This window comes from Engystomops pustulosus, chromosome 4 (assembly GCF_040894005.1).
Source record: "Engystomops pustulosus chromosome 4, aEngPut4.maternal, whole genome shotgun sequence".
Classification (NCBI taxonomy): Eukaryota; Metazoa; Chordata; class Amphibia; order Anura; family Leptodactylidae; genus Engystomops; species Engystomops pustulosus.
The window spans coordinates 209,913,868-209,940,955 of NC_092414.1; the positions used below are offsets into that span (position 1 = coordinate 209,913,868).

Here is a 27,088-nt window from a genome sequence, read left to right on the forward strand (position 1 = left end):
TTATTGTAGCCCTAAGAAGGGCTGTTGGGTTCTTGTAGAATCACTCCTGCCTAACACTATTCTAATAGAACACCCTAACGCTTTCCCTGACCAGCAGCAGCTCTCTCCCTGGCGGCATCCAGACAGAGAATGATCCGAGCAGCGCGGGCAGGGGCTAGTCTATTCCAGGGTCACCTGATCTGGCCAGCCAACCACTGCTATCGACGTGTAAGGGTACCACGTCATGCTGGGTGGAGTGCAGAGTCTCCTGGCTTGTGATTGGCTCTGTTTCTGGCCACCAAAGAGCAAAACGGCGGGAGATGCCATTTTCTCGAGCTGGCGAAATACTCGTCCGAGCAACGAGCAGTTTCGAGTACGCTAATGCTCGAACGAGCATCAAGCTCGGACGAGTATGTTCGCTCATCTCTACAGATCAGGGTTTTTTCGTGGCTTTGCTAAAGTAGCGATCGTTGCCTCTAGAATCTCAGGAGGAAACTCAAGTAAATTGAGTAACTTCTTTTAAAACTCTGTAACGGTGTAGTATTCTAGTATTATTCTAGCTCTATGGGCCGTGTAGGAATCATTTGTCAGACCATCAGGTCCTGGGAATTTGTTAAGTTTAAGAAAATGAATAGCCATGACTATTTTCTGTAATATCCTTGGATAAAATTTCTCGGTGATGAGCTAGAAGCTTTAGTAGAATGTAGAGAGGGGTAAATCCAGCAACCGGGCAGACATTAAGGAGTCTGTGTCTCGAAAACTTCACATAAATCTAAAAATGGTATCATGATTATGTAATATGTCTGACACATTTCTGGGTCCATGACAAAGAACTTTTTGTAAGTTCGAAATGCGTCAGTCTTTGCATTATCATGGTACCATTTTTAGATTTTTTTTTTTTCAAAGTGAAGTTTTAAAGACACAGATTCCTTAATGTCTGCCCGGTTGCTGGATTTACCCCTCTCTACATTCGATTGAATTGATTTGGCTCAGTATATTCGCATACATTATATGGCTACTACGGGCAGGTAAGCTGACACTCTTTTTTTCTCATTTTCGTAGAAGCATTGGTGGTCTGTCATCTCTAATAAAGGCTTCAATAGAGTTTGAAAAATTTGATCTGACCGGTCAGATCAAATTTGTAATTTGGATGACTGTTGTTTTTTTTTGAAGCTCTTGTCTTAGTTTGATTTATCCTTACAGTTCAACAGAGTTTATTTGGTTGTTGTATATTTGTGTTTTGGCTTTTATTGTAGAGTGAACGAATAGTATTTATTGAATTTATCTTCTATTCCTTGCGGGTCAAGGATCTTGGAAATTTTAGTTTTGAGAAACTGTGCTTTTAGTTTTGGGGCAGATAATGTTTCTTTGCCAGTACCGATTGAGTTTCAATCTTTTTCGAGGTCTACATAGATTTCACATAGATTTCAGAATTTTACAAATATATTCTGCTCTTTGATGGCAAAATTTTTTTTTTTAAGAAAAGTCTCCGGGTTACATACAACATAGGTTCCATAGGTTTGTTCTGGAGTTGAATTTGTATGTAAGTCAAAACTGTATATTTTATAATTGTAGTTCCAGACAAAAACATTTTTGTCTCAGTGACAACTGGATTTTCAAATTTTTTTGTGCTGTATTAGGACCAAGATTTATCAATAAAGCTTCATTACAGACCCCTTACAGCTGATCAATGTAGCCTGGGACTAAAGTAACATCCAGAGAGCTTCACCAGAGGTTACAGGGGGCAGAGGGGTCTGTATGTAACTAGGGGTCATCAATTTCTATTAGTTTGATATATAATGTGTTGATAATAAAAGTTTTTATTTGTAGATGAAAGCTTACTGTAAAATAAGATGGGTGAGACAGGGTCAATATATTACTTTGGCCATGTGTCTTACTCAACAGATCATCTTTTATCTACTGTGCTCCAACTATTTCCATAGGTTTTTGGAATGTGAATCCATATGAAGTAGAGGTCCATATATTTTTATTTGTAAGTGCATAGGTATTATATGGCTGTTGGCATGATTCTTGTCCATATAGTTACAGTATATGTATCACTAATTAGCATTTTTAGTGTAAGTAATGAGCCATAAAGGTCTTGAGCACTCACCCTCACTGATAACAACCTCAATTTGTTCTACAATCTGTGTGTAACCCTAACTTTCTGCCACCAGCCGGTGGCACCGGTTCTGGGGTTGTTAGTTTGTGATTATATTCGAAACCGAACTTCTGACTTTTTGGAACCCAACTGGTAATATTCACCACAAACCTGAGCATCTGGTCATCCCTAGCAGTAACCATTACGGCTATGCCGCTGATTTCCTCCTAGAAGGTAATGAAGAAATTTCCTAGATTCATCACTCATTTCTCTAATATTCTTGTATTTGTGTAGATAATGAACAAAGGTCGAATAATGAAGGTGGGGACACAGGAGAGGAGTAAAGGCCAGACTTTGGTTACTATGTCACTGTCGGTAACAGAAGAATTTATCCCATCCTTCCGCATTTTGGCTTATTATACCGTGACCACTGGATCATACCGGGAGATTGTAGCCGATTCTTTATGGATTGATGTAGCAGATACCTGTATGGGAACGGTAAGATGTGTGACTATAAGACTGTAGCAAACCCTACATTATTTTACTATGTGTCTACGTTATAGTACTATAATAATAATCGTTATCTAAATAGCGCCATCCAATTCCGTAACACTACTTATCATTGGGGACATATACAAATATAATATTCCATAATATTCCATTCCAACAGTCTTTTGGGATTGTTAGAGAGAGAGGATATTATAAATTATAAATTAGACCTGTGAAGGGCAAAGTTATAGGTTTTTAGCATAAATTTAAAGTGTAGAAAGTCTGCACGATTTTCTCCATAGACGTTCAGCAATCCTGGAGCACTGTACTATATTAGTCTACCTGAATTGCCCCTTCCATCTTCTTATGTTTCAAAAAATTTTGTCCAATCAGTTCTCCCTGCACATCCCTAGAGTTATAACTGCATAATGACGTCTGGAAAGGTGCATTTGACTTCTGACCTTACATTGAATAAAGAATGAGTATTGTATACATACATTGGGGGTCATTTACTAAGGGCCCGATTCGCGTTTTCCCGACGTGTTACCCGAATATTTCCGATTAGCGCCGATTTTCCCTGAATTGCCCCGGGATTTTGGCGCACGCGATCGGATTGTGGCACATCGGCACCGGCATGCACACGAAGGAAATTGGGGGGCGTGGCCGAATGAAAACCTGACGGATTCGGAAAAACTGCCGCATTTAGAAAAAAAAAACGCGAAAATTTCACTTACCTTCACTCAGCCCGGCTCGGTGTATTCCAGTGCATTCCGATGCTCTTCCTCCGGTGGACGTCGGAGGAACTACCTTAATAAATCCCGTCCGAACCCGAATCCACTGCAGGGAACGCGCCGCTGGATTGCGAATGGGCCGGGTAAGTAAATCTGCCCCATTGTTTAATATACCCTAATAAAAACTACCCTAATAAAAACTAAAATAAATGATTGCCCTCTGCCTCAGAGGATGTCATAATGACATCAATTCCTGATGAGGTGCATAGAGAGACATCACTTAACTGCTGTGGTCAACCTAACATATTCTTAAGTATCACAGAGAATCCACCCATTCGAAAAAGCAATGATGGAAGATAATTGGATTCTAAAGTTGACAAATGAATTATTTCTACAGCTGCGAATAACAGGTGAAAAAGACAGAGACAATGCGATTCAACATCCTGGATCCTCCGTAACGCTGAAGCTACAAGCAGATCATAAGGCTACTGTAGGACTGGTGGCTGTGGATAGAGGCGTCTATGTGATCAACAGTAAACTAAAGATCTCCCAGGGCAAGGTGAAATTTTGGAATTACAAAACAATATTTTAAAATGTTTTATTTACAGTTTTCACAGAGTTTTCTCCTTCTGTAAAGGTCTGGGAATCGGTGGAAAGATACGACATTGGCTGCACACCGGGAAGTGGTGCCGATACGCCAGGCGTGTTTTATGACGCCGGCCTTGCCCTACAGACAAATTCAATTACGACTCCTCAGAGATCAGGTGATCAATTGTAAATGTTTTGAAAATGATTGGGGATTGGTCACTTAGTGTCACCACTGATCAAAAAGTAGATCCTTATAATTTTTGTCACATTTTCTTACAGAGCCTTTATGTCAGCCTCAACTGAAGCGAAGACGACGTGCCTCAGCCATACTGATTCAAGAAAGGAACAAAAAAGGTAAAGTTTGGACAATAAGTGGTCACCTGCTTAAATTCCCTGCTTGTGTATGTGCTGGAGAAGTAACTATGTTCACAAGGATCTTCCTTCTCCCTCCAGCATCACAATACTCAGGACTGGAGAAGACATGTTGTATGGATGGTATGCATAAAAACCCCATGGGTCATACCTGTGAACGTCGAACACGCCATATTCAGGATGGACAAAAATGTATCGACGCTTTCCTGGACTGCTGCAAACACATCCAAAAGCAAATAGAACTTGAGAAAGAACTTCATAAAGATGATGACGATGCAAGAAGTAAGGATATTATACTCATAAAGCAGGAGATGTAAGCGAAGTGGCAGGTTTATTTTTAGCTGACTTAAGCTGATAATTTTTTATGTGGACAGCACATGTTTTATACTTCTCTATTTTGCTTCATTTTGCCAATTGTGCGCCAACCTCCTCCTCCATATTTAGACTGGTTCATGAGAGAAGAAATATGAAGGAAGAAAGATAACTTTCACCTCAAGAAACTCTCCTTTTTCGACAATTCATACTTTTTTTGAGTGGTTCCATAACAACAAATCGAGGACCTTTTGTCCTTGTCTGTAGATTTGACCTTGAATGCTACAGTCCGACTTGAAAGTTGGCCACTTAACCACGGCTATTGCCCATTCACATTTATGGAGGCACCAACAATAGTTGCATCTATTTGCTATGTTCAGTGCTCCCATATACTAAGATGAAGTGTCACGCATGCTTGGCCAACTCTAATTTTCTAGTCATCAGGAAAGGGTTCAAGGAGTATGGGTCCTGGAGTTAGGATCAACTTCTGCATTGTATTTATGACATATCCAGTCATTGGGGCTTATTTAGCAAGGTTCCTGCGGACGCACTTTGCTCGGATAGTCCAACGATTTCCAATCTGCGCCGCATTTAGCAGAGGATTTTGGCGCACGTGATCGGATTTTGGTGCATTGCCGCTGGGTTTCATGTGACGCAAATTTGGGGGGGGGGGTCAGGCCGTTGGACGATCCAACTGATTCGGACAAAGTGCGGGATTTAACTTTGAAATTGTGTCACAAGCCAAGCACTAACATGCATTGGGAAGAAGAAGGTGAACTCCGGCGGACCTGAGCGGGGAAGCGACACATGTAGGATATCGGGCAGAGTTCACGTGGGGGTCGGGTAAGTGAATGCGCCTCATTATGTCCATGAGATAACCCCTTAAGAAGTTCCTCTGTTGAGGAGCATTTGGTGTAGTAGTTTTCTAATCAAACCCATAATTTTCTCAAATTTCTAGTCTCATTGCTACTGTAGGAATGACCCTCACATTTATTGTCAAAATCGAACATGAAATTGAGTGGTTGCCATTTAATTTCTCTCATCTAACACACTACATGTACTTTTTTAAGGATAACTATTTTTGTCCATCAGGTGATGACGACAGCGATTACATTGAGGATGCGGATATTATGGTCAGGTCACACTTTCCAATAAGCTGGCTCTGGAAAATACAGACCATGAATGAGCGGCCAGATGATAAAGGGTGAGTATAACTTATGGCGTGTCAAGTCGTTAATCTAGGGATTATGAAATCGATGGGCTTTAGTTATGAAAGTTCATCATAATATTAAAATGTTGTGTGGTCCGGTCTTCAAAGCCGAGCAGCTTATTGGTTTCCCAGTTATATAAATAGTGATGAGTGGTACCAAATTTTGTGGCACAAACAGACCTATAACCTGAAAACACATCATTATTCAGGATCTGTGTTCATATTCAGGTAGCTACCAGCCCCTTTGCAACCAAAGAAATGACCTCTCTAGGCATGCCTGTTATTGAATGGTCTGGACATGCGACTTTGCATGCATGTCCAGATGCCATTACACACAGGAGTCAGCTAGAGAAAGCTTGCTACTCATCATAGGTTCAGTCATCTAGGCAGGGAATAGCAGAGGGGCACTGACGTGTATAGAAGAGGCTTCTATTATTAGGAACAGGTGGAAATCTGTAATAAGTGCCCTTGTCAAGGAGATATTAATTGTGAATGTATAAGATTGGTTTAACTACAGGGTAATTACAAACTTTGTAGAAATATATGGCATCCATTGAAGCGTCCAGGCCTCATTTACAACATCCTGGACATCCTTACAACCTGATAAACTCTGACCTGCAGAATGTTCTCTGGTGACCTCAAAAGCCATTTGGTCACCTCTCCCCTGCACCTACCCCCACCCCTGCATCTAGGAATTTGGAAACAAGGAACTGTTTAAATATTCCTGGACTCTCCCCCCTCATTAACACTTTGCCCAATTGTGAATGACCCTCTGGACTAACTAATGAATGGGAGGTTCTGAAATCTGAACCAAACTGTAAAGATATAAAACAATATGAAATCCAGGAATTGGTGTTCACATTTTGGGGGCTGCTTGACAAGCGGAATGTGTCCCTTATTTCTCCCACCTCCAGGGATCAGGATTTACATTAAGTTGTAAGTTTCTGTTATTTTTCTCCCTTTTTATTTTATAACTGTTTTGCCGTGTTGTGTGTCATTTTATTCTGTAATTCTTTTGTTTTTAATATCTTTTTTATGCACTGACCAACTTTTCGTGATTAAAGCTTTTCACTTTAATTTTGGTCCCTGTATGCTCTGCGAACTCATAGCCTTGTGAAGTGTGGTTAACTGTGTGACTGCTGGAGTGCTGAGTGTGACAAGGTGACTGCTTGAGAGCAAGAGTTGATGTAGAGTGGGATACTTATTGGTCCCGGTATAAATGCAATAAGTGGTGGCAGCGGGTCTGGTTCTGGTGCTGGAGCTGTATGAGGTGTGATTTAGGCTCAATTTGTGTCCTGAGTGAAAGGTGAGCGCAAGTTTGAGTAGGCTAAATTAACCCGTATAGTTGCACCCCACGTCACGTGACGAGGCGGCGGCGTCCTCGCCGTGACAAATTGGTGGCAGCGGTGGGATGAATTCATTTTTGTCAGAGCATTAAGTGTTGGGATTAAGTAACTAACCCCTGCACTTAAGGACTAGTGGAATCCTTGCGAGGAGTACCCTAGTTTTACACGGACCAATTCAGTGCTGTTCTAAGACACACGTGCAAACAGTTTCCCTTCCCCGTTTTTCTTTTCTATCTTTTATTTGGCAAAGTTTGCACTCAGTGATGGCAACCATCTACAAGAGACAGAGCGAGGAGGCTCTAGTCCACCTCTGTGAGCAGAGAGGTATCGACCCGGCTGACAAGTCCAAAGAGCTGCTGGTTTGTGCTTTGATGGAGCAAGATGCAGAGCAAGGATCTGGCACGGCTCAAGGGAGCCAAGATATGGACATTAATCCTGGAAAAGTTTCCCCTGAGGCTACCCACAGCAGGAGCCCTCAGGAAGGCATGGATGTGTCTCTACAAATGGCCCTACAGCAGCTAGGTGAATGTGATCCTAGCCTGCGCCTGCAGCTTATCCTTCAATTTAATCAGGCGGCCGCAGCGCGAGAGAAGGAGAGAGTGGCCGCAGAGCGAGAGAAGGAGAGAGCGGCCGCAGAGCGAGAGGAGAGAGCAGCCGCAGAGCGTGAGCGCCAGGCTGATAGAGAATTCAGGCTGGAAATGGCGCGTATTGAAAGGGGTATCAATTCTGTGCAACCCCAATCCCAAGATGTAGACCCCAAAAGACCTCGTCAAGAACGTTTTCCAGTACTGGACAAGGATGGGGACTTGGACATTTTTCTGCGGTCTTTTGAGAAGACCTGCAGACAATACCATCTGCCCCGTGAGCAGTGGGCACAGTATTTGAGCCCAGGGCTAAGAGGCAAAGCCCTGGAAGTATTTGCTGACCTTCCTCTTGAGCTTGATGAGGACTATGATGCTATAAAAGCTGCTTTGATTAAAAAGTACAACTTAACTCCAGAGGTGTATCGCAAGAAATTCCGGAGTGTAAAGCGAGAAACAACTGCGAGCTACGCTGATACAGTAGGCAACTTACGGACTACCTTTCTACAGTGGACCCGAGGACTTTCTGTCAACAGCCGTGAGGACCTGGAGGATCTCATGATAAAAGATCAGTTTCTGCACATTTGTCCTGTGGATGTACGACAGTTTGTTTGTGACAGGGAGCCTAAAACTGCGGATGAAGCTGCGCAGATTGCAGACTCCTACACCGCCAACCGGATGCCTGAAGCCAAGAGGGAAACATCCCCCCAAAGGTCCACCAGCTGGAAGGAGAAACAAGCCAGGACAACATCACAACCTTCTGTCTTCAAAGTGGGTGAGAACATTACACTGAGGGAGTCTATAAATCAGGGGGATATGCGCAAATGTTTTATTTGTAACAAAGTGGGTCATCTGAGGTCTGCGTGCCCAGAGAGAGGGGCAACTGTCTACTCTACAGTACCAGTAGTCATGCTGCTTTCTGGTGATATGGACAAGTTACAGCACCATATGCAGACTGTGATAGTGGGTGATAGAGTCACCCAGGGATGAAGAGACTCAGGGGCAAGTTATTCATTGGTTCGTCCTGAGGTTATAAACCCTAAGGACATCATTCCAGAAAAGACTTTGCCTGTGAAGGGGATAACCGGATGCCATCCAGGAGTGCCCGTTGCCAAGGTTTTTATGGACTGGGGTTCTGGTAGAGGTATCAGACAAGTGGGAGTGTCACAAGAATTGCCTGTGGATGTATTGTTGGGAAATGATTTGGGAAAAATGACAACTGTGTATGTGCCTGATGTACAACAATCATATGAGAAAATGGGCAGAAGCCCAAGGGGACTGGTCTGGGAAGGAGGACAGGATAGCAAGAGCAAGGCTATGCCTGCTCCAGAACCAGAGGTGTCCCAGTATGAGGAAGCTAGGGGGGAGGGGGTGGTGAATGGGCCCCCAGAGATAACCCTGCAGTCAGCAGATATGGTGAAGGGTGTGAGAGGCTGCCAAGATGGAGTCTCTGAATCTGCACCTCAAAGCTCTAAGGTCCTGAGTGTGGATCTGGTGGAGGCCATTACTCAAGGAGAGGTCCTAGAGCAGACAAGAGGTGTCAAGATGAGTAGGGCTCAGAGCATGAGCCACAAAGATGCCTCTACTCAGATTGGGGAGATGCAGTGTGTCTATGAGTCAAAGACAGCGTGTACACTAGAACCAGTGCTGAGAGAGGAGACTGGGGTCCACAGTGAGGTCGGGTTCCTAGTGATGAGTGTTGCCAGTGCAGTTTTGGGGAACGATCAGAAAGGGGAGCAGGGGCATAGGGATTCTCAGGAGAGCGTTCAGTCAGTGGTCCAACCTAAGCCCTGTAGTATAAATGATAAAGAGAGGGACTCTAATAGCTGTACAGTGGGAAAACCAAAACACAATGTAACTGGGTACAGTAGTCCTACACTTAACTCCATTGGCATTTCATCCAGCAGGGAGAGGGTTAACCATTTCACACTTGGTAGAGGGGACACAGAACTTAGTGTTTCTGCAGCGCAAAGCCATAAAGTCAGCAGGGGGACCCAGCACAGTGGTGTACAAGTGACCAGGGGAGATATTACTTGGCCTTATACACAGGACAAAGGACCAGATGGTTGATGTGCCCAGGTAATCACATCTTATGGCAATGATTCTTACGGTACTGAACTTCTGTAATGTATTATTGGTAATTGGCTTGGGAAAATTTAAAATGGCGTGGGTCATTTCAAATTTGCCCAATCTTGAAAGGGGGAGGTGTCAAGGAGATATTAATTGTGAATGTATAAGATTGGTTTAACTACAGGGTAATTACAAACTTTGTAGAAATATATGGCATCCATTGAAGCGTCCAGGCCTCTTTTACAACATCCTGGACATCCTTACAACCTGATAAACTCTGACCTGCAGAATGTTCTCTGGTGACCTCAAAAGCCATTTGGTCACCTCTCCCCTGCACCTACCCCCACCCCTGCATCTAGGAATTTGGAAACAAGGAACTGTTTAAATATTCCTGGACTCTCCCCCCTCATTAACACTTTGCCCAATTGTGAATGACCCTCTGGACTAACTAATGAATGGGAGGTTCTGAAATCTGAACCAAACTGAGAAGTTATAAAACAATATGAAATCCAAGAATTGGCGTTCACATTTTGGGGGCTGCTTGACAAGCTGAGTGTGTCCCTTATTTCTCCCACCTCCAGGGATCAGGATTTACATTAAGTTGTAAGTTTCTGTTATTTTTCTCCCTTTTTATTTTATAACAGTTTTGCCGTGTTGTGTGTCATTTTATTTTATAATTCTTTTGTTTTTAATATCTTTTTTATGCACTGACCAACTTTTCGTGATTAAAGCTTTTCACTTTAATTTTGGTCCCTGTATGCTCTGCGAACTCATAGCCTTGTGAAGTGTGGTTAACTGTGTGACTGCTGGAGTGCTGAGTGTGACAAGGTGACTGCTTGAGAGCAAGAGTTGATGTAGAGTGGGATACTTATTGGTCCCGGTATAAATGCAATAAGTGGTGGCAGCGGGTCTGGTTCTGGTGCTGGAGCTGTATGAGGTGTGATTTAGGCTCAATTTGTGTCCTGAGTGAAAGGTGAGCGCAAGTTTGAGTAGGCTAAATTAACCCGTATAGTTGCACCCCACGTCACGTGACGAGGCGGCGGCGTCCTCGCCGTGACAGCCCTTATATGGGCACTTTGAAGAATTGCACTGCGATTTTACCACTGCACTTTTTTTTAATGGATGCTTGAAATTGGAATATAAATCCATTCCACGAGGTTAGTTTTTGTTTTCTTAATAAGATTACTTAAAGAGGACCTGTCACTCCCATATTGGACACTAGGAGCTGCTTACTTAAGTGAGCAGCTGCTAGTGCTTAAACAAACGCTGCAGTGTTAGAGTGATAGCGTTACCGGAAACCTCCCGTAACACTATCTAACACTGCGGCGTTGTACAATGTAAACGCTGGACCGCTCGCAAATCGGTCCGATGTATTCATGAGGTGGCGGTCCGGGGCACTGCCTCTTCCCTGGACCACCTCACTCACTCCATAGGCTGACGGTGACTGCTTCGAGTCATGCAGCAGTCACCGCCCCTAATCATGCCCCAGCCCCGCCCCCTCATGAATACATCAGACAGCTTTGAGAGCGGTCCGGCGTTTACATTGTACAACGCCGCAGTGTTAGATAGTGTTACGGGAGGTTTCCGGTAACGCTATCACTCTAACACTGCAGCGTTTGTTTAAGCACTAGCAGCTGCTCACTTAAAGGGGTATTCTCGTCTGGGCATTCACATTCAGTTTCATTAATCTGCCATATGTAAACATTTCTTCAATTAGATGTTATTAAAAAAAATGTTTCTGTGTGAAGATAATTTCTCATAAATGTAGCCATGTTGTCCCTTAGAAACGAGATGGCTTCCTCGGATACGGCCACCTCTGATGGAGTGATTGCACAAAGAAACAAAAGTTTATTGTATATAAAATATCCGGGAGTTACTACATGTCGCACAGGCACTCTGTGGTAATGATTGCTGAATACTGGTGGTCCGGCCGGACTCTATAGCGCAAGTCTGGCCACCACTGCCAGAGTGTGACGTGGTCGTAACCGAGGAAGCTATCTGGTTTCTAAGAGACAACATGGCTACATTTATGAGAAATTATCTTCACACAGGAACATTTCTTTTAATAACATCTAATTGAAGAAATGTTTACATAAGGCAAATGAATTTAATTAAAGGTAAATGCCTTTATGGGAATACCCCTTTAAGTAAGCAGCTCCTAGTGTCCAATATGGGAGTGACAGGTCCTCTTTAAGTAATCTTACTAAGAAAACAAAAACTAACCTCGTGGAATGGATTTATATTCCAATTTCAAGCATCCATTAAAAAAAAAGTGCAGTGGTAAAATCGCAGTGCAATTCTTCAAAGTGCCCATATAAGGGCACTTATTACAGATTTCCACCTGTTCCTAATAATAGAAGCCTCTTCTATACACGTCAGTGCCCCTCTGCTATTCCCTGCCTAGATGACTGAACCTATGATGAGTAGCAAGCTTTCTCTAGCTGACTCCTGTGTGTAATGGCATCTGGACATGCATGCAAAGTCGCATGTCCAGACCATTCAATAACAGGCATGCCTAGAGAGGTCATTTCTTTGGTTGCAAAGGGGCTGGTAGCTACCTGAATATGAACACAGATCCTGAATAATGATGTGTTTTCAGGTTATAGGTCTGTTTGTGCTTTCCAGTAGCGCTATCACTGCTGAATTTGTTTAAGCACTAGGAGCTGCTAACTTTAGTAAGCAGCTCCTAGTGCCAATTTATGGGTGACAGGTCCTCTTTAAAGGGGCTACCAAATCGGAAACATTTGGAATAGGTCGGAGGTAATAGCCAGCCCATAAAAACAACCTCACATCTTTCTTTGTTTTTGGAGCCTTTGAAATTTCTGGTTTAATTTTCCCACCACCTATAACGTATCCAAGGTAAGAGGTTTTTTTTCTAAGCTATGGTGTGGTATGATATAAATAAAGCTTCATTATGAAATTATCATTATTAAGGTTTTTACATAGTGTTTTTTTTTTTTTTACTTTTTAACAGAGTTTCAAGCAAATCTTTTAAAATTCACCTACCAGATTCAATCACCACATGGGAGGTTCTGGCTGTAAGTCTGGCTGAAAATAAAGGTAAGTTACTTCTTTTTATTTTTTTTCGTACTCATTTCAATGTGATGATACATTATGGATTCTTACTAAAATGAATCTGCAAATTCTCGATGCTTTGAATGTACAGATCCGGTATCATCCTATATATGATATGGAAGAATAAACTGCTATAGACCATATACACTCACCGGCCACTTTATTAGGTACACCATGCTAGTAACGGGTTGGACCCCCTTTTGCCTTCAGAACGGCCTCAATTCTTCGTGGCATAGATTCAACAAGGTGCTGGAAGCTCCTCAGAGATTTTGGTCCATATTGACATGATGGCATCACACAGTTGCCGCAGATTTGTCGGCTGCACATCCATGATGCGAATCTCCCCTTCCACCACATCCCAAAGATGCTCTATTGGATTGAGATCTGGTGACTGTGGAGGCCATTTGTGTCCAGTGAACTCATTGTCATGTTCAAGAAACCAGTCTGAGATGATTCCAGCTTTATGACATGGCACTTTATCCTGCTGAAAGATGTTGCTGAGAGATGTTGGGTACGTTGTGGTCATAAAGGGATGGACATGGTCAGCAACAATACTCAGGTAGGCTGTGGCGTTGCAACGATGTCAATTGGTAGCAAGGGGCCCAAAGAGTGCCAAGAAAATATTCCCCACACCATGACAAAACCACCACCAGCCTGAACCATTGATACAAGGCAGGATGGATCCATGCTTTCAGGTTGTTGATGCCAAATTCTGACCCTACCATCCGAATGTCGCAGCAGAAATCGAGACTCATCAGACCAGGCAACGTTTTTCCAATCTTCTACTGTCCAATTTCGATGAGCTTGTGCAAATTGTAGCCTCAGTTTTCTGTTCTTATCTGAAAGGAGTGGCACCCGGTGTGGTCTTCTGCTGCTGTAGCCCATCTGCCTCAAAGTTCTACATACTGTGCGTTCAGCGATGCTCTTCTGCCTACCTTGGTTGTAACGGGTGGCGATTTGAGTCACTGTTGCCTTTCTATCAGCTCGAACCAGTTTGCCCATTCTCCTCTGACCTCTGGCATCAACAAGGCATTTCCGCCCACAGAACTGCCGCTCACTGGATGTGTTTTCTTTTTCGGACCATTCTCTGTAAACCCTAGAGATGGTTGTGCGTGAAAATCCCAGTAGATCAGCAGATTCTAAAAAACTCAGACCAGCCCTTCTGGCACCAACAACCATGCCGTTCATGCCGTTAAAAGGCAATCAAATCACCATTCTTCCCCATACTGATGCTCAGTTTGAACTGCAGGAGATTGTCTTGACCATGTCTACATGCCTAAATGCACTGAGTTGCCGTCATGTGATTGGCTGATTAGAAATTAAGTGTTAACGAGCAGTTGGACAGGTGTACCTAATAAAGTGCCCGGTGAGTGTATATAGAGGTCATTGTACAGGGAGGGGGAGGAGATAAGCTGTGACATCATCTATCATCAGTAGTGATGTAATGATGGGTCAGTGTTATCTATATAGAGGTCATTGTACAGGGAGGGGGAGGAAATAAGCTGTGACATCATCTATTGTCAGTAGTGATGTAATGATGGGTCAGTGTTATCTATATAGAGGTCATTGTACAGGGAGGGGGAGGAGATAAGCTGTGACATCATCTATTGTCAGTAGTGATGTAATGATGGGTCAGTGTTATCTATATAGATGTCATTGTACAGGGAGGGGGAGGAGATAAGCTGTGACATCATCTATTGTCAGTAGTGATGTAATGATGGGTCAGTGTTATCTATATAGAGGTCATTGTACAGAGAGGAGGAGATAAGCTGTGACTTCATCTATTGTCAGTAGTGATGTAATAATGGGTCAGTGTTATCTATATAGAGGTCATTGTACAGGGAGGGGGAGGAGATAAGCTGTGACATCATCTATTGTCAGTAGTGATGTAATGATGGGTCAGTGTTACCTATATAGAGGTCATTGTACAGGAAGGGGGGAGGAGATAAGCTGTGACATCATCTATTGTCAGTAGTGATGTAATGATGGGTCAGTGTTATCTATATAGAGGTCATTGTACAGGGAGGGGGAGATAAGCTGTGACATCATCTATTGTCAGTAGTGATGTAATGATGGGTCAGTGTTATTTATATAGAGGTCATTGTACAGGGAGGGGGAGGAGATAAGCTGTGACATCATCTATTGTCAGTAGTGATGTAATGATGGGTCAGTGTTATCTATATAGAGGTCATTGTACAGGGAGGGGGAGGAGATAAGCTGTGACATCATCTATTGTCAGTAGTGATGTAATGATGGGTCAGTGTTATCTATATAGAGGTCATTGTACAGAGAGGAGGAGATAAGCTGTGACATCATCTATTGTCAGTAGTGATGTAATGATGGTTCAGTGTTATCTATATAGAGGTCATTGTACAGAGAGGAGGAGATAAGCTGTGACATCATCTATTGTCAGTAGTGATGTAATGATTGGTCAGTGTTATCTATATAGAGGTCATTGTACAGGGAGGGGGGGAGATAAGCTGTGACATCATCTATTGTCAGTAGTGATGTAATGATGGGTCAGTGTTATCTGTATAGATGTCATTGTACAGGGAGGGGGAGGAGATAAGCTGTGACATCATCTATTGTCAGTAGTGATGTAATGATGGGTCAGTGTTATCTATATAGAGGTCATTGTACAGAGAGGAGGAGATAAGCTGTGACTTCATCTATTGTCAGTAGTGATGTAATGATTGGTCAGTGTTATCTATATAGAGGTCATTGTACAGGGAGGGGGGGAGATAAGCTGTGACATCATCTATTGTCAGTAGTGATGTAATGATGGGTCAGTGTTATCTGTATAGATGTCATTGTACAGGGAGGGGGAGGAGATAAGCTGTGACATCATCTATTGTCAGTAGTGATGTAATGATGGGTCAGTGTTATCTATATAGAGGTCATTGTACAGGGAGGGGGAGGAGATAAGCTGTGACATCATCTATTGTCAGTAGTGATGTAATGATGGGTCAGTGTTATCTATATAGAGGTCATTGTACAGGGAGGGGGAGTGGATAAGCTGTGACTTCATCTATTGTCAGTAGTGATGTAATGATGGGTCAGTGTTATCTATATAGAGGTCATTGTACAGGGAGGAGGAGGAGATAAGCTGTGACATCATCTATTGTCAGTAGTGATGTAATGATGGGTCAGTGTTATCTATATAGAGGTCATTGTACAGGGAGGGGGAGGAAATAAGCTGTGACATCATCTATTGTCAGTAGTGATGTAATGATGGGTCAGTGTTATCTATATAGAGGTCATTGTACAGGGAGGGGGAGGAAATAAGCTGTGACATCATCTATTGTCAGTAGTGATGTAATGATGGGTCAGTGTTATCTATATAGAGGTCATTGTACAGGGAGGGGGAGGAGATAAGCTGTGACATCATCTATTGTCAGTAGTGATGTAATGATGGGTCAGTGTTATCTATATAGAGGTCATTGTACAGGGAGGGGGAGGGGATAAGCTGTGACATCATCTATTGTCAGTAGTGATGTAATAATGGGTCAGTGTTATCTATATAGAGGTCATTGTACAGGGAGGGGGAGGAGATAAGCTGTGACATCATCTATTGTCAGTCAGTAGTGATGTAATGATGGGTCAGTGTTATCTATATAGAGGTCATTGTACAGGAAGGGGGGAGGAGATAAGCTGTGACATCATCTATTGTCAGTAGTGATGTAATGATGGGTCAGTGTTATCTATATAGAGGTCATTGTACAGGAAGGGGGGAGGAGACAAGCTGTGACATCATCTATTGTCAGTAGTGATGTAATGATGGGTCAGTGTTATCTATATAGAGGTCATTGTACAGAGAGGAGGAGATAAGCTGTGACATCATCTATTGTCAGTAGTGATGTAATGATGTGTCAGTGTTATCTATATAGAGGTCATTGTACAGGGACGGGGAGGAGATAAGCTGTGACATCATCAGAATAGTGAGTGCAGCTCTGGAGTTTTTTACAGGATGTAACTCAGAATTGGTAAAGGATGGATAATATCATATATGAACACAGTTTCTCAGCATTTGAGATAGGTTTTAAATTTTTCATCTGAGATTCTCTCCTGACTTCTCCTGGCAGGTATCTGTGTGTCCAAACCTCATAATATTCAGGTGATGATGAACTTCTTCATTGATCTGAGGCTTCCTTATTCTGTGGTGAGAAATGAGCAAATAGAGATACGAGCCATTCTCTACAACTACGGCAACAGTGAACTTAAGGCAAGTTATCCAGAGTAGTGATTTAAAAATAGATCCAATGTTCATGACACCATGAAAACTGCCAGATCAGAACATTTTAAATTATTCTTTATTCCGAAGCTTAATAACATGTGGGCTGTAGATTGTCAAGTTCAGGCCTCAACTGTCTCTTCTCTTAGTGGTTAAATCATGATAAGAACCATTGCTTAAAAACATATATAGAGGGAAACACCACAGTGAACAAGTTGGGTGACCTGTGTGTATGTTTATGGTGGTTGCATAATACAGAGATCTGCACCTAAACAAGAGCGGGAGCTTCTTACTCTACAAGTCAGTTTGCTGCCCAAAATTCCTAGCCTGACATATCTACAGATGCTTCACGAGAGGCACCAAAGGTTGATCAGAGGACACATCTATACTAGCAAAGAAGTACATTGAAGCAGTAGTCACAGGTGCCTTTCAGCACATCGGCACTGCAATGGCAGTGAGCACCACCCATGCACGCCAATGCTATAAACATGAAGCCCCACCTCTCCACATTGACAAATAAACCGGGCACATTGGACAAGGATAACTTAGTGACGGCAGCCAATAGTAGCCCTCCCTACGGGTGCTAGGAATCAAAGATGTACAGGTATACAAATAAGGGCCATATAGAACCCTGTGAACCAGATATAGGGTATTATTACAGATATAATTCTCTACCCTTATGCAGAGAGGAAGGGGTAGAGACAAATAAATGTAGACCTCCATAGAAGAAAGTCCAAGGATTCCATGAAAACAGCGTTGATCATATTGGGGCACATTTACTAAGTGTCTGCACACTGCATTGCCATCGGGTTTCCCGACTATTTCCGATTTGTGCCACATTTAACAGGGGTTTTTGGTGCCTGTGATTGGATTTTGGCACAATCGCGCCGACTTTCATGCAACACAAATCGGGGGGCGTGGCCGTAGGACAACCCGACTGATTCAGACTAAGCGCAGGATTTAAAATTCAAATTGTGTCGCAAGACAATGAACTCACATACAGCGGGAAGAAGAAGGTGAACTCCGGCGGACCTCAGCGGGGAAGCGACACATGCAGGATGTCGGGGGCACGATCTTAGTGAATCGCGGCAGACTTCATCCTCGTCGGATAACGTACCTCGTGGATCCCGACAGGACCGGATGAGTAAATGTGCCCCAATGTTTGTAGAACCTGGCACCAGAGTAATAGATCAACTCCTTGACCCGAGTCACAGCAGGTCCCTATATGAGGCCATCATAACTTCCCATCAAAAATATTGTATGGCAGGCATGCTACACCGAAACTTATTACAGACACCATGCGTAACTGATAGAGTCAACCAGTTTTTCAGTAGCCATCACAAGAATTTAACATTACTCTCTCTGGGTCACTACCCAATCAAATTGGAGGTGGAACCGATTCTATGCCCTGAAACGTAATACACATAAAGGGGGATATTTATCAGGGCCTCTGCACCACATCAGTGAATGTTGCAACTTGAAGCTTTGGGTTTTTATCTCATTGAGACTTTTTACGAAAACCCGCAAACATATGAAAAAGTCTCAAAAACAAACCACGAAGAATGAGCACATCTATCTAAGCAAATTTTCTCCACCAAACTCTTGTTTTTTTGTTTTTGGCTCTTGCTAATTATCTAAAACATTATATTCCCAGAAAATTCCTGTAAACACTTTCACTTCTCACACATCTTTTTTTTCTTTTGGTTAAGGCTCGTGTACACTGGACCTACAATGAAAAGTTTTGCAGTCTCTCCACGGCCAAGAAGAAGTTTCGCCAAGAAGTAGTCGTCAAACCTCAGTCTTCGGTGGCCGTACCCTTTGTTATTATCCCCTTAGAACTGGGAGAACATGAAATTGAGGTGAAGGCAGCTGGGCAATATGTAGATGATGGTGTGAAGAAAATGCTTAAGGTTGTGGTAAGTAACAAAGAAAGATATTACTCAGGGATTACATTCCTGCTTGCTCAAGGTCTGCTAGGTGTGAACTGTGTTTTTGTGTTTCTTTGTGACCCTTGGTCTGATTATTCCAATCTTTCTATCCTAACTTGTTGCCTGCCTGGATTTGGACCATGCACAACCGCTACCTATCCTGACCTCAGTATGCCTTCTGCTTTCATCTTCTGCCTTTAGTGATGCCTGCCGGCATCACCAAGTTAGTGTGGCAAATCGGTTGGACTCCTGTCCCCTTTACATAACCATTGATTCTCATGAGACTGGTTTGTAAAAGAGGAGTTATGGAGCATTGGAAGAAGAAGAACAGTTAGCTTTGATGTGCCCAGATGATTCTTGGTTCATGACATTCTCACCATTCTACCAGATATGACTAGGGATGAATGTATATGAACAACAATGGGGCTCATTTACTAAGGGTCCCTCAGAAACATTTTTGTTGGGTTTCCTGACGATTTACGTTTTGCGCCGAATTGCCCTGTTTTTTTGGCGAACACGATTGAATTGTGTCTCATTGGCACCGGATTGCACGTGGCAGAAATGTGGGGGGGCGTGGCCGACGGACAACCGAACGGATTCAAGCACTCACATGCACCAGGAAAAAGCAGGTGAACCCCGGTGAACCTCGGGACAGAAGCGACGGATGCAGGAACTCGGGCGCACAATCTTCCTGAATCGCACCAGACACGAATCCTCATAGGACAACACGCCACGTATCACGACAGGACCAGGTAAGTAAATCTGCCCCAATGGTTTGTGTCTATGCCGGTGGCTTTTAAAAAGGTAACAACCACGACAAGCGCAAGCACCAATCAAAGGTTTTTGGATTCAGGTTTGGTTCGAGTACCCGAATCACACATTTTCTCAAGGTTCAGTCGAACCAATTGAACCCTTATTATTATTATTATTTTTATTCAGTTGAACCCTTATTAGGTACACTCATCCCCGAACATCATTTAGTTTTCCATAAATTTCTTGTTTCTTTCTGCAGCCAGAAGGAAGACGTCTAGAACAAGCTCTGAAATCTGTCGTTTTGGATCCACAGTTAAAAGGTTTGTAAATTTTGTTCTTTAGACTCACTGAAAACTTTATTTTAAACATTTTTTTTAGATAAAAACAATGGGGTATATTTATTAAGTAGGCAAAAATTAAGTAACACTAAATGGTGTTAATCTTCCCCTGGTTTATCGCAGTGTCTGATTCTGAATTACACGTCACATATTTTCACCCTTAGTATTTTGGGAAGGATGGGGAATAAATATAGCAAGAATATAAATATCGTGTCACACATCTAAAAAACCACTGAAATAAGATATAAGACAAGAGATGTGCAAAATAGACACTAAGAATTTTATTGGGTACAACATTAAAATACACTTAAAAAGCCCAATGAAGGGTACACACCACATAACAATCCCCAGTACAAAATTAATAGATAGATCTAAAGGTAAGTAGATTAAAGTGCACAGTGTATATGTCACACATGAATCCGGACCATAAATATATAAATAGAATAGAGATTAAATATGCATAGGTAGCTGTCATAGACAATGATACATATACTAGATCCAGATCTGAATAAAGTGCAATGCATAGACATACAAACGGCTACATTACCAAATGAGCAATTGAATCTGGGGATGGATGAACGCCCATATTTTCACCCTTACAATGACTTGGTTTACACAGGAGGAGTCCAAGAAGAACGGGTCACAGCAGTCGATACCAAAAATGTGGTCCCCAATACAAAGGTTTCCACCATAGTTACCATTCAAGGTGAGTTCTGATTAAACAACCTACCTCTTATATAAACAGTGCATGTATAGTACTTACAGATTGGATAATAATCTCTATAAATAATCAGGATTGCCTCATCTCATGACTTCTTATCCCTAATAACCAGGAAGTACAATAAGTGAAATGGTAGAGAAAACGCTGGAGGGCAAATTCATGACTGATTTGTTTAAAGCCCCTTTTGGATGTGCGGAGCAGAACATGGTTAGAGTGACGGCCCCCCTGATAGCCGTACATTTCATGGATTCCAGTCAACAGTGGGAAAAAGTAGGAGTAGATCGTAGGGACCAGGCCCTTGAGTACATCAAACAAGGTAAGATATTATTTTACAATAATACTTTTTTTCTATTCTTGTTTCTAGGAAGTCACCATTATAGAGTATTTACTTGTGTATTTTGTACTGAAAGTCGCTATGTAATATATAAAGCTGAGTGTATGTTTGTGTGTGTATGTGTGTATGTCCGCTAAAAGAAATTACACCATTGCATTTATAATCACCAAATTTTGCACAGATGCTGATGCTGAGGCAGTTAGAAGCTGAGCCATGATTGGTTAACATTTTGCCACATGTCAATAATATAAGCTCTGAGCTTTGATTGGTTACTATAGGCAATGAGTATAAAAGCTTATGTGTGAGGTAAGATGGATAGAGACAGAGATAAAGGCAGGGAGAGTAAGCGAGTGAGAGAGAGACAGGCAGGGAGATTAAGAGAAAGGCAGGGAGAGTGAGTGATAAAGTGACAGGCAGGGAGAGTGAGCGGGTGAGAGAGAGACAGGCATGGAGTTTAAGAGAAAGCCAGGGAGAGTGAGTGACAGAGAGACAGGAAATGAGAGTGAGTAAGTGACAGAGAGAAAGGCAGGGAGAGTGAGAGACAGACAGGAAGAGTGAGAGACAGTGAGGAAGAGTGAGTGAGAGACAGTCAGAGAGTCAGGGAGAGTGAGTGAGAGACAGAAAGACAGGCAGGAAGAGTGAGTGAGAGACAGGATGGGAGAGTGAGTGACAGACAGAGAGACAGGAAGGGAGAGTGACAGGTAGAAAGAGAGGCAGACAGGGAGAGTAAGTGATTGATAGAGAGAAAGGCAGGGAGGGAGATTGAGTGAGTGACAGAGTGACAGACAGATGGGCAGGCAGGGAGAGTGAGAGACAGGCAGGAAGAGTGAGAGACAGGTAGGGAGAGTGAGTGAGAGACAGAAAGACAGGCCGGGACAGTGAGTGAGAGACAGGAGGGGAGAGTGGGTGACAGACAGAAAGAGAGACAGGAAGAGTGAGTGATTGATAGAGAGAAAGGCAGGGAGGGAGAGGGAGTGACAGAGAGACAGTCAGGGAAAGTGAGTGACAGACAGAGCGACAGGCAGGGAGAGTGAGTGATTGATAGAGAGAAAGGCAGGGAGGGAGATTGAGTGAGTGACAGAGAGACAGACAGGGAGAGTGAGAGACAGGTAGAGAGAGCGAGTGAGAGACAGTAAGGGAGAGGGAGTGAGAGAAAGAGAGACAGGCAGGGAGAGTGAGAGACAGGTAGGGAGAGTGAGTGAGAGACAGGAAGGGAGAGGGAGTGAGTGACAGAGAGACAGACAGGGAGAGTGAGAGATAGAGGGGCAGGCAGGGAGAGTGAGAGAACGGTAGGGAGAGTGAGTGATTGAGTGAGAGACAGAGATACAGATAGGGAGATTAAGAGACAGTTAGAGAGAGAGTGAGTGAGAGGCAGTAAGGGAGAGGGATTCAGAGAAAGAGAGACAGGCAGGGAGATTGAGAGAGAGACAGAGAAACAGGCAGGGAGAGTGAGAGACAGGTAGAGAGAGTGAGTGAGAGACAGGAAGGGAGAGGGAGTGAGTGACAGAGAGACAGACAGGGAGAGTGAGAGATAGAGGGGCAGGCAGGGAGAGTGAGAGACAGGTAGGGAGAGTGAGTGATTGAGTGAGAGACAGAGATACAGATAGGGAGATTGAGAGACAGGTAGAGAGAGAGTGAGTGAGAGGCAGTAAGGGAGAGGGATTCAGAGAAAGAGAGACAGGCAGGGAGAGTGAGAGAGAGACAGAGAAACAGACAGGGAGAGTGAGAGACAGGTAGAGAAAGTGAGTGAGAGACAGAAAGACAGGCAGGGAGAGTGAGTGAGTGAGTGAGAGACAGAGATACAGGTAGGGAGATTGAGAGACAGGTAGAGAGAGTGAGTGAGAGACAGTGAGGGAGAGGGAGTGAGAGAAAGAGAGACAGGCAGGGAGAGTAAGAGACAGGTAGGGAGAGTGAGAGAGAGACAGAGAAATGGGAAGGGAGAGTAAGAGACAGGTAGAGAGAGTAAGTGAAAGACAGGAAGGGAGAGGGAGTGAGAGACAGAGAGACAGTAGGGAGAGTGAGAGACAGAGAAACAGACAGGGAGAGTTAGTGAGAGACAGGCAGAAAGAGTGAGTTAGAGGCAGGCAGGGAGAGTTAGAGGCAGACAGGGATAGATAGATACATGGATAGATATAAAATATATTTTTGTTTACCGATTCTATTTTGTTATAGCTTAGGGGGCATTCACATATTTAGTTTTTCTGATGCAGTTTTCAAAGCCAAAAGCAAGCAGGTGTGAATGATGATGGCTTAGCACATACCAACGAAAGGTGCTGCTCCTCCTCCTTTTTGCAGTCAACTCCTGGTTTGGACATCAAAAACTGCATCTGAAAAACGGAATGATTGAACACACCCTAAAAGCTATTATTTACTATACCGGGCAATGACGGGATCTACAGCTAGTTTCAAATAAAAAAAAAAAACTGTCAAAACTTTTTGTGGGTTGACTTGTTGATCCAATAAGAGACTAAATAAGACTTAAGACTGCATAAGAGACTGTGATCCCCCATCTTGCTATCTGCCTATCAATATTTCTATTTAAGCTGTTATGGAGTCATGGCTAGAGATGAGCGAGCACTAAAATGCTCGGGTACTCGTTATTCGAGACAAACTTTTCCCGATGCTCGAGTGCTCGTCTCGAATAACGAGCCCCATTGAAGTCAATGGGAGACTCAAGCATTTTTCAAGGGGACCAAGGCTCTGCACAGGGAAGCTTGGCCAAACACCTGGGAACCTCAGAAAAGGATGGAAACACCACGGAAATGGACAGGAAACAGCAGGGGCAGCATGCATAGATGCCTCTGAGGCTGCTTAATCGCACCATTATGCCAAAATTATGGGCAACAGCATGGCCATGACAGAGTGACCGAATGAGGCAAGATAGCATCTAAAACATGCAATAATTGACCCTGACACTATAGGGGACAGCACGCAGAGGCAGCGGCAGCAGTGTCAGGCTAGAGAGTCTCATGGCGACATACCCTAAATGGACTCAGGCTTCAAACCAATAGGTGGCAGAGAGGAACCAAAGGAGGTGAGCAAGAAGCGCTGAAATGATTTCCTATGTGCACAAAAGGTTGACGGTATATTTAGTCGATAACACAGCATGGTGGCGACATAGTGACCAAGTTCCATAACGTATCTGGTGAAACACCCGAAAAATGAGCCTGACACAGCTCTTTTGATAAGGGGACGACATGTGGAGGCAGCCATGGAGACGACTTCCATGATTAAGAGCGACAGTATGGGGCATTCATATGGGGCGACAGATGGGCCGAGTTCCACTATGTATCTGGTGAAACACCTGAAAATTCTGCCTGACACAGCTCGTTTGATAAGGGGATGATGTGCTGCATATCCTCTCGTGCTCCAGCGTCTGGGGTATAGAGAGTTGAAATGAGATATTGGTGGACGCTGTGGAGGATCGTGGAGGCAAAATGGACAGGAAACAGCAGGGGCAGCATGCATGGATGCCTCTGAGGCTGCCTAATCTTGGGATGGAGCTGGCGGTCCACTGCCAGGCGAGCTTTCGACTGTCCAAGCCCCTGTCTCTCGGCTCCTCCCCACCCAAAATGGGCCTGGGGGCCAGAAGTGTTTACTTTGAAAAAATTATAATTTTCAAAGCAGGCCGGGTCGTTTGAATATTTCACCTAGGAATAATGGAATAGCATAGTGGTTCTATTTTTAATTGTTTTTACGGAAATGGTTCCATGATTAAGAGCGACAGTATGGGGCATCCATATTGCGCTGCTATGATTGCAACTTCAGGTCTCCAGCATGGCGACGACAGATGGGCCGAGTTCCACTATGTATCTGGTGAAACACCTGAAAATTCTGCCTGACACAGCTCGTTTGATAAGGAGACCATGTATGGAGGCAGTGAACTAGTAGTAGATTAAAGGTGCTGCAGTTAAAACTATGTTAGTTGGATCTTGAGATGGAGCTGGCGCTCCGCTGCCAGGCGAGCTTTCGCCTATCCAAGCCCCTGTCTCTCGGCTACTCCCCAAACAGCACTTCTAAGAACCTTTTGTATAAGATCAAGTGTAGTAGCGTTCTTATAAGTTTGGGATAAGGCAGGTGAGGGGAATGTAAACAGATGCGCAAGAAGCGCTGAAATAATATCGGTAAATGATAAAAGTTTGCCAGTATATTTTGTGGATTACACAGCAGGGTGGCGACAAAGTTAACAAGTTTGATGTGGAATCCATGAAAACAACCCAAAATTCTGCCTGACACAGTTCGTTTGATAAGGAGACCATGTATGGAGGCAGCTATATGGACGACTTTTGGAGGCAGCTATGGCGATGACGTGTGGAGGTAGTAATGGAGACAACGTGTGGAGCCAGCTAAAAAGACGACATGTGGCGGCTCCTATGGAGACAATTTAATTTCGATAGTGCTTGTATGTGGCAGTCCAAAAAAGTTTTCAAACCAGAGGAGCAGGTAGGTGGTCCTCCAGAAAAATTAAATAAATTGAGTGCCTGTATGTGGCAGTCCAAAAAAGTTTTCAAACCAGAGGAGCAGGTAGGTGGTCCTCCAGAAAAATTAAATAGATTGAGTGCCTGTATGTGGCACTCCCAAAAATTGATTAAAACAGAGGACCGGGTAGATGGCCCTCCAGAAAAATTAAATACATAGAGTACTATAGCTAGAGCTATAGGAGGAGTGCATACATTATTCAAGTTGAGCTTCTTTCACCTGGTGGAGAATGAAAATCCGGAGAAATCCAGGCTTTATTCATCTTAATAAGCGTCAGCCTGTCAGCGCGTGTACGCTTATCGGTGATGATGCCACCAGCTGCACTGAAAACCCGCTCGAACAACACGCTAGCGGCAGGGCAGGCAAGAACCTCCAAGGCATACAGCGCCAGTTCGTGCCACATGTCCAGCTTTGAAACCCAGTAGTTGTAGGGAGCTGTGTGATCATTTAGGACGATGGTATGGTCAGCTACGTACTCCCTCACCATCTTTCTGTAAAGATCAGCCCTACTCTGCCAAGACTGGGGACAGGTGACAGTGTCTTGCTGGGGTGACATAAAGCTGGCAAAAGCCTTGTAAAGCGTACCCTTGCCAGTGCTGGACAAGCTGCCTGCTCGCCTACTCTCCCTCGCTACTTGTCCCGCAGAACTACGCACTCTGCCGCTAGCGCTGTCAGAAGGGAAATACTGTTTCAGCTTGTGCACCAGGGCCTGCTGGTATTCATGCATTCTCACACTCCTTTCCTCTCCAGGGATGAGAGTGAAAAGATTTTGCTTGTACCGTGGGTCCAGGAGAGTGAATACCCAGTAATCGGTGCTGGAATAAATTCTTTGAACGCGAGGGTCACGGGATAGGCAGCCTAGCATGAAATCTGCCATATGCGCCAGAGTCCCAACGCGCAAGAATTCACTCCCCTCACTGGCCTGACTGCCCATTTCCTCCTCCTCTAACTCCTCCAACTCCTCTTCTTCTGCCCATACATGCTGAACAGTGAAGGACTGAACAATGGTCCCCTCTTCTGTCTCGCCAACATTCTCCTCCTCTTCCTCCTCATCCTCCTCCACCTCCTCCGATATGCACTGAGAAACAGACCTAAGGGTGCTTTGGCTATCAACAAGGGAATCTTCTTCCCCTGTCTCTTGTGATGAGCGCAAAGCTTCCGACTTCATGCTGACCAGAGGGTTTTTCAACAGGCCAAGCAGCGGGATGGTGAGGCTGATGATCTGTGTTGACTCCTCAAAGTTACTCAGCACCTGACAGATATCAGACATCCACGTCCACTCCTCATTGTAGACTTGAGGAAGCTGACTGACCTGACTACCAGTTCTGGTGGAAGTTGACATCTGGCAGTCTACAATCGCTCTGCGCTGCTGGTAAACTCTGGATAACATGGTTAATGTTGAATTCCACCTCGTGGGCACGTCGCACAACAGTCGGTGAGCGGGCAGTTG

At 43.8% G+C, this 27,088-nt stretch overlaps 1 protein-coding gene across 1 annotated transcript in view; it reads left to right on the forward strand.

Annotated features, from left to right (window-relative positions):
- The window catches only part of LOC140128565 (complement C3-like), a 92,823-nt gene that overhangs the window by 29,987 nt on the left and 35,748 nt on the right, over positions 1-27,088 (forward strand). The window contains exons 14-25 of the mRNA XM_072150263.1: positions 2,375-2,578; positions 3,698-3,859; positions 3,938-4,064; positions 4,168-4,242; positions 4,342-4,542; positions 5,665-5,776; positions 12,754-12,839; positions 16,937-17,076; positions 18,795-19,001; positions 20,026-20,086; positions 20,724-20,810; positions 20,938-21,141. Coding sequence (XP_072006364.1) covers positions 2,375-2,578; positions 3,698-3,859; positions 3,938-4,064; positions 4,168-4,242; positions 4,342-4,542; positions 5,665-5,776; positions 12,754-12,839; positions 16,937-17,076; positions 18,795-19,001; positions 20,026-20,086; positions 20,724-20,810; positions 20,938-21,141 — 1,666 coding nt within the window. The remainder of the gene's footprint in view (positions 1-2,374; positions 2,579-3,697; positions 3,860-3,937; positions 4,065-4,167; positions 4,243-4,341; positions 4,543-5,664; positions 5,777-12,753; positions 12,840-16,936; positions 17,077-18,794; positions 19,002-20,025; positions 20,087-20,723; positions 20,811-20,937; positions 21,142-27,088) is intronic.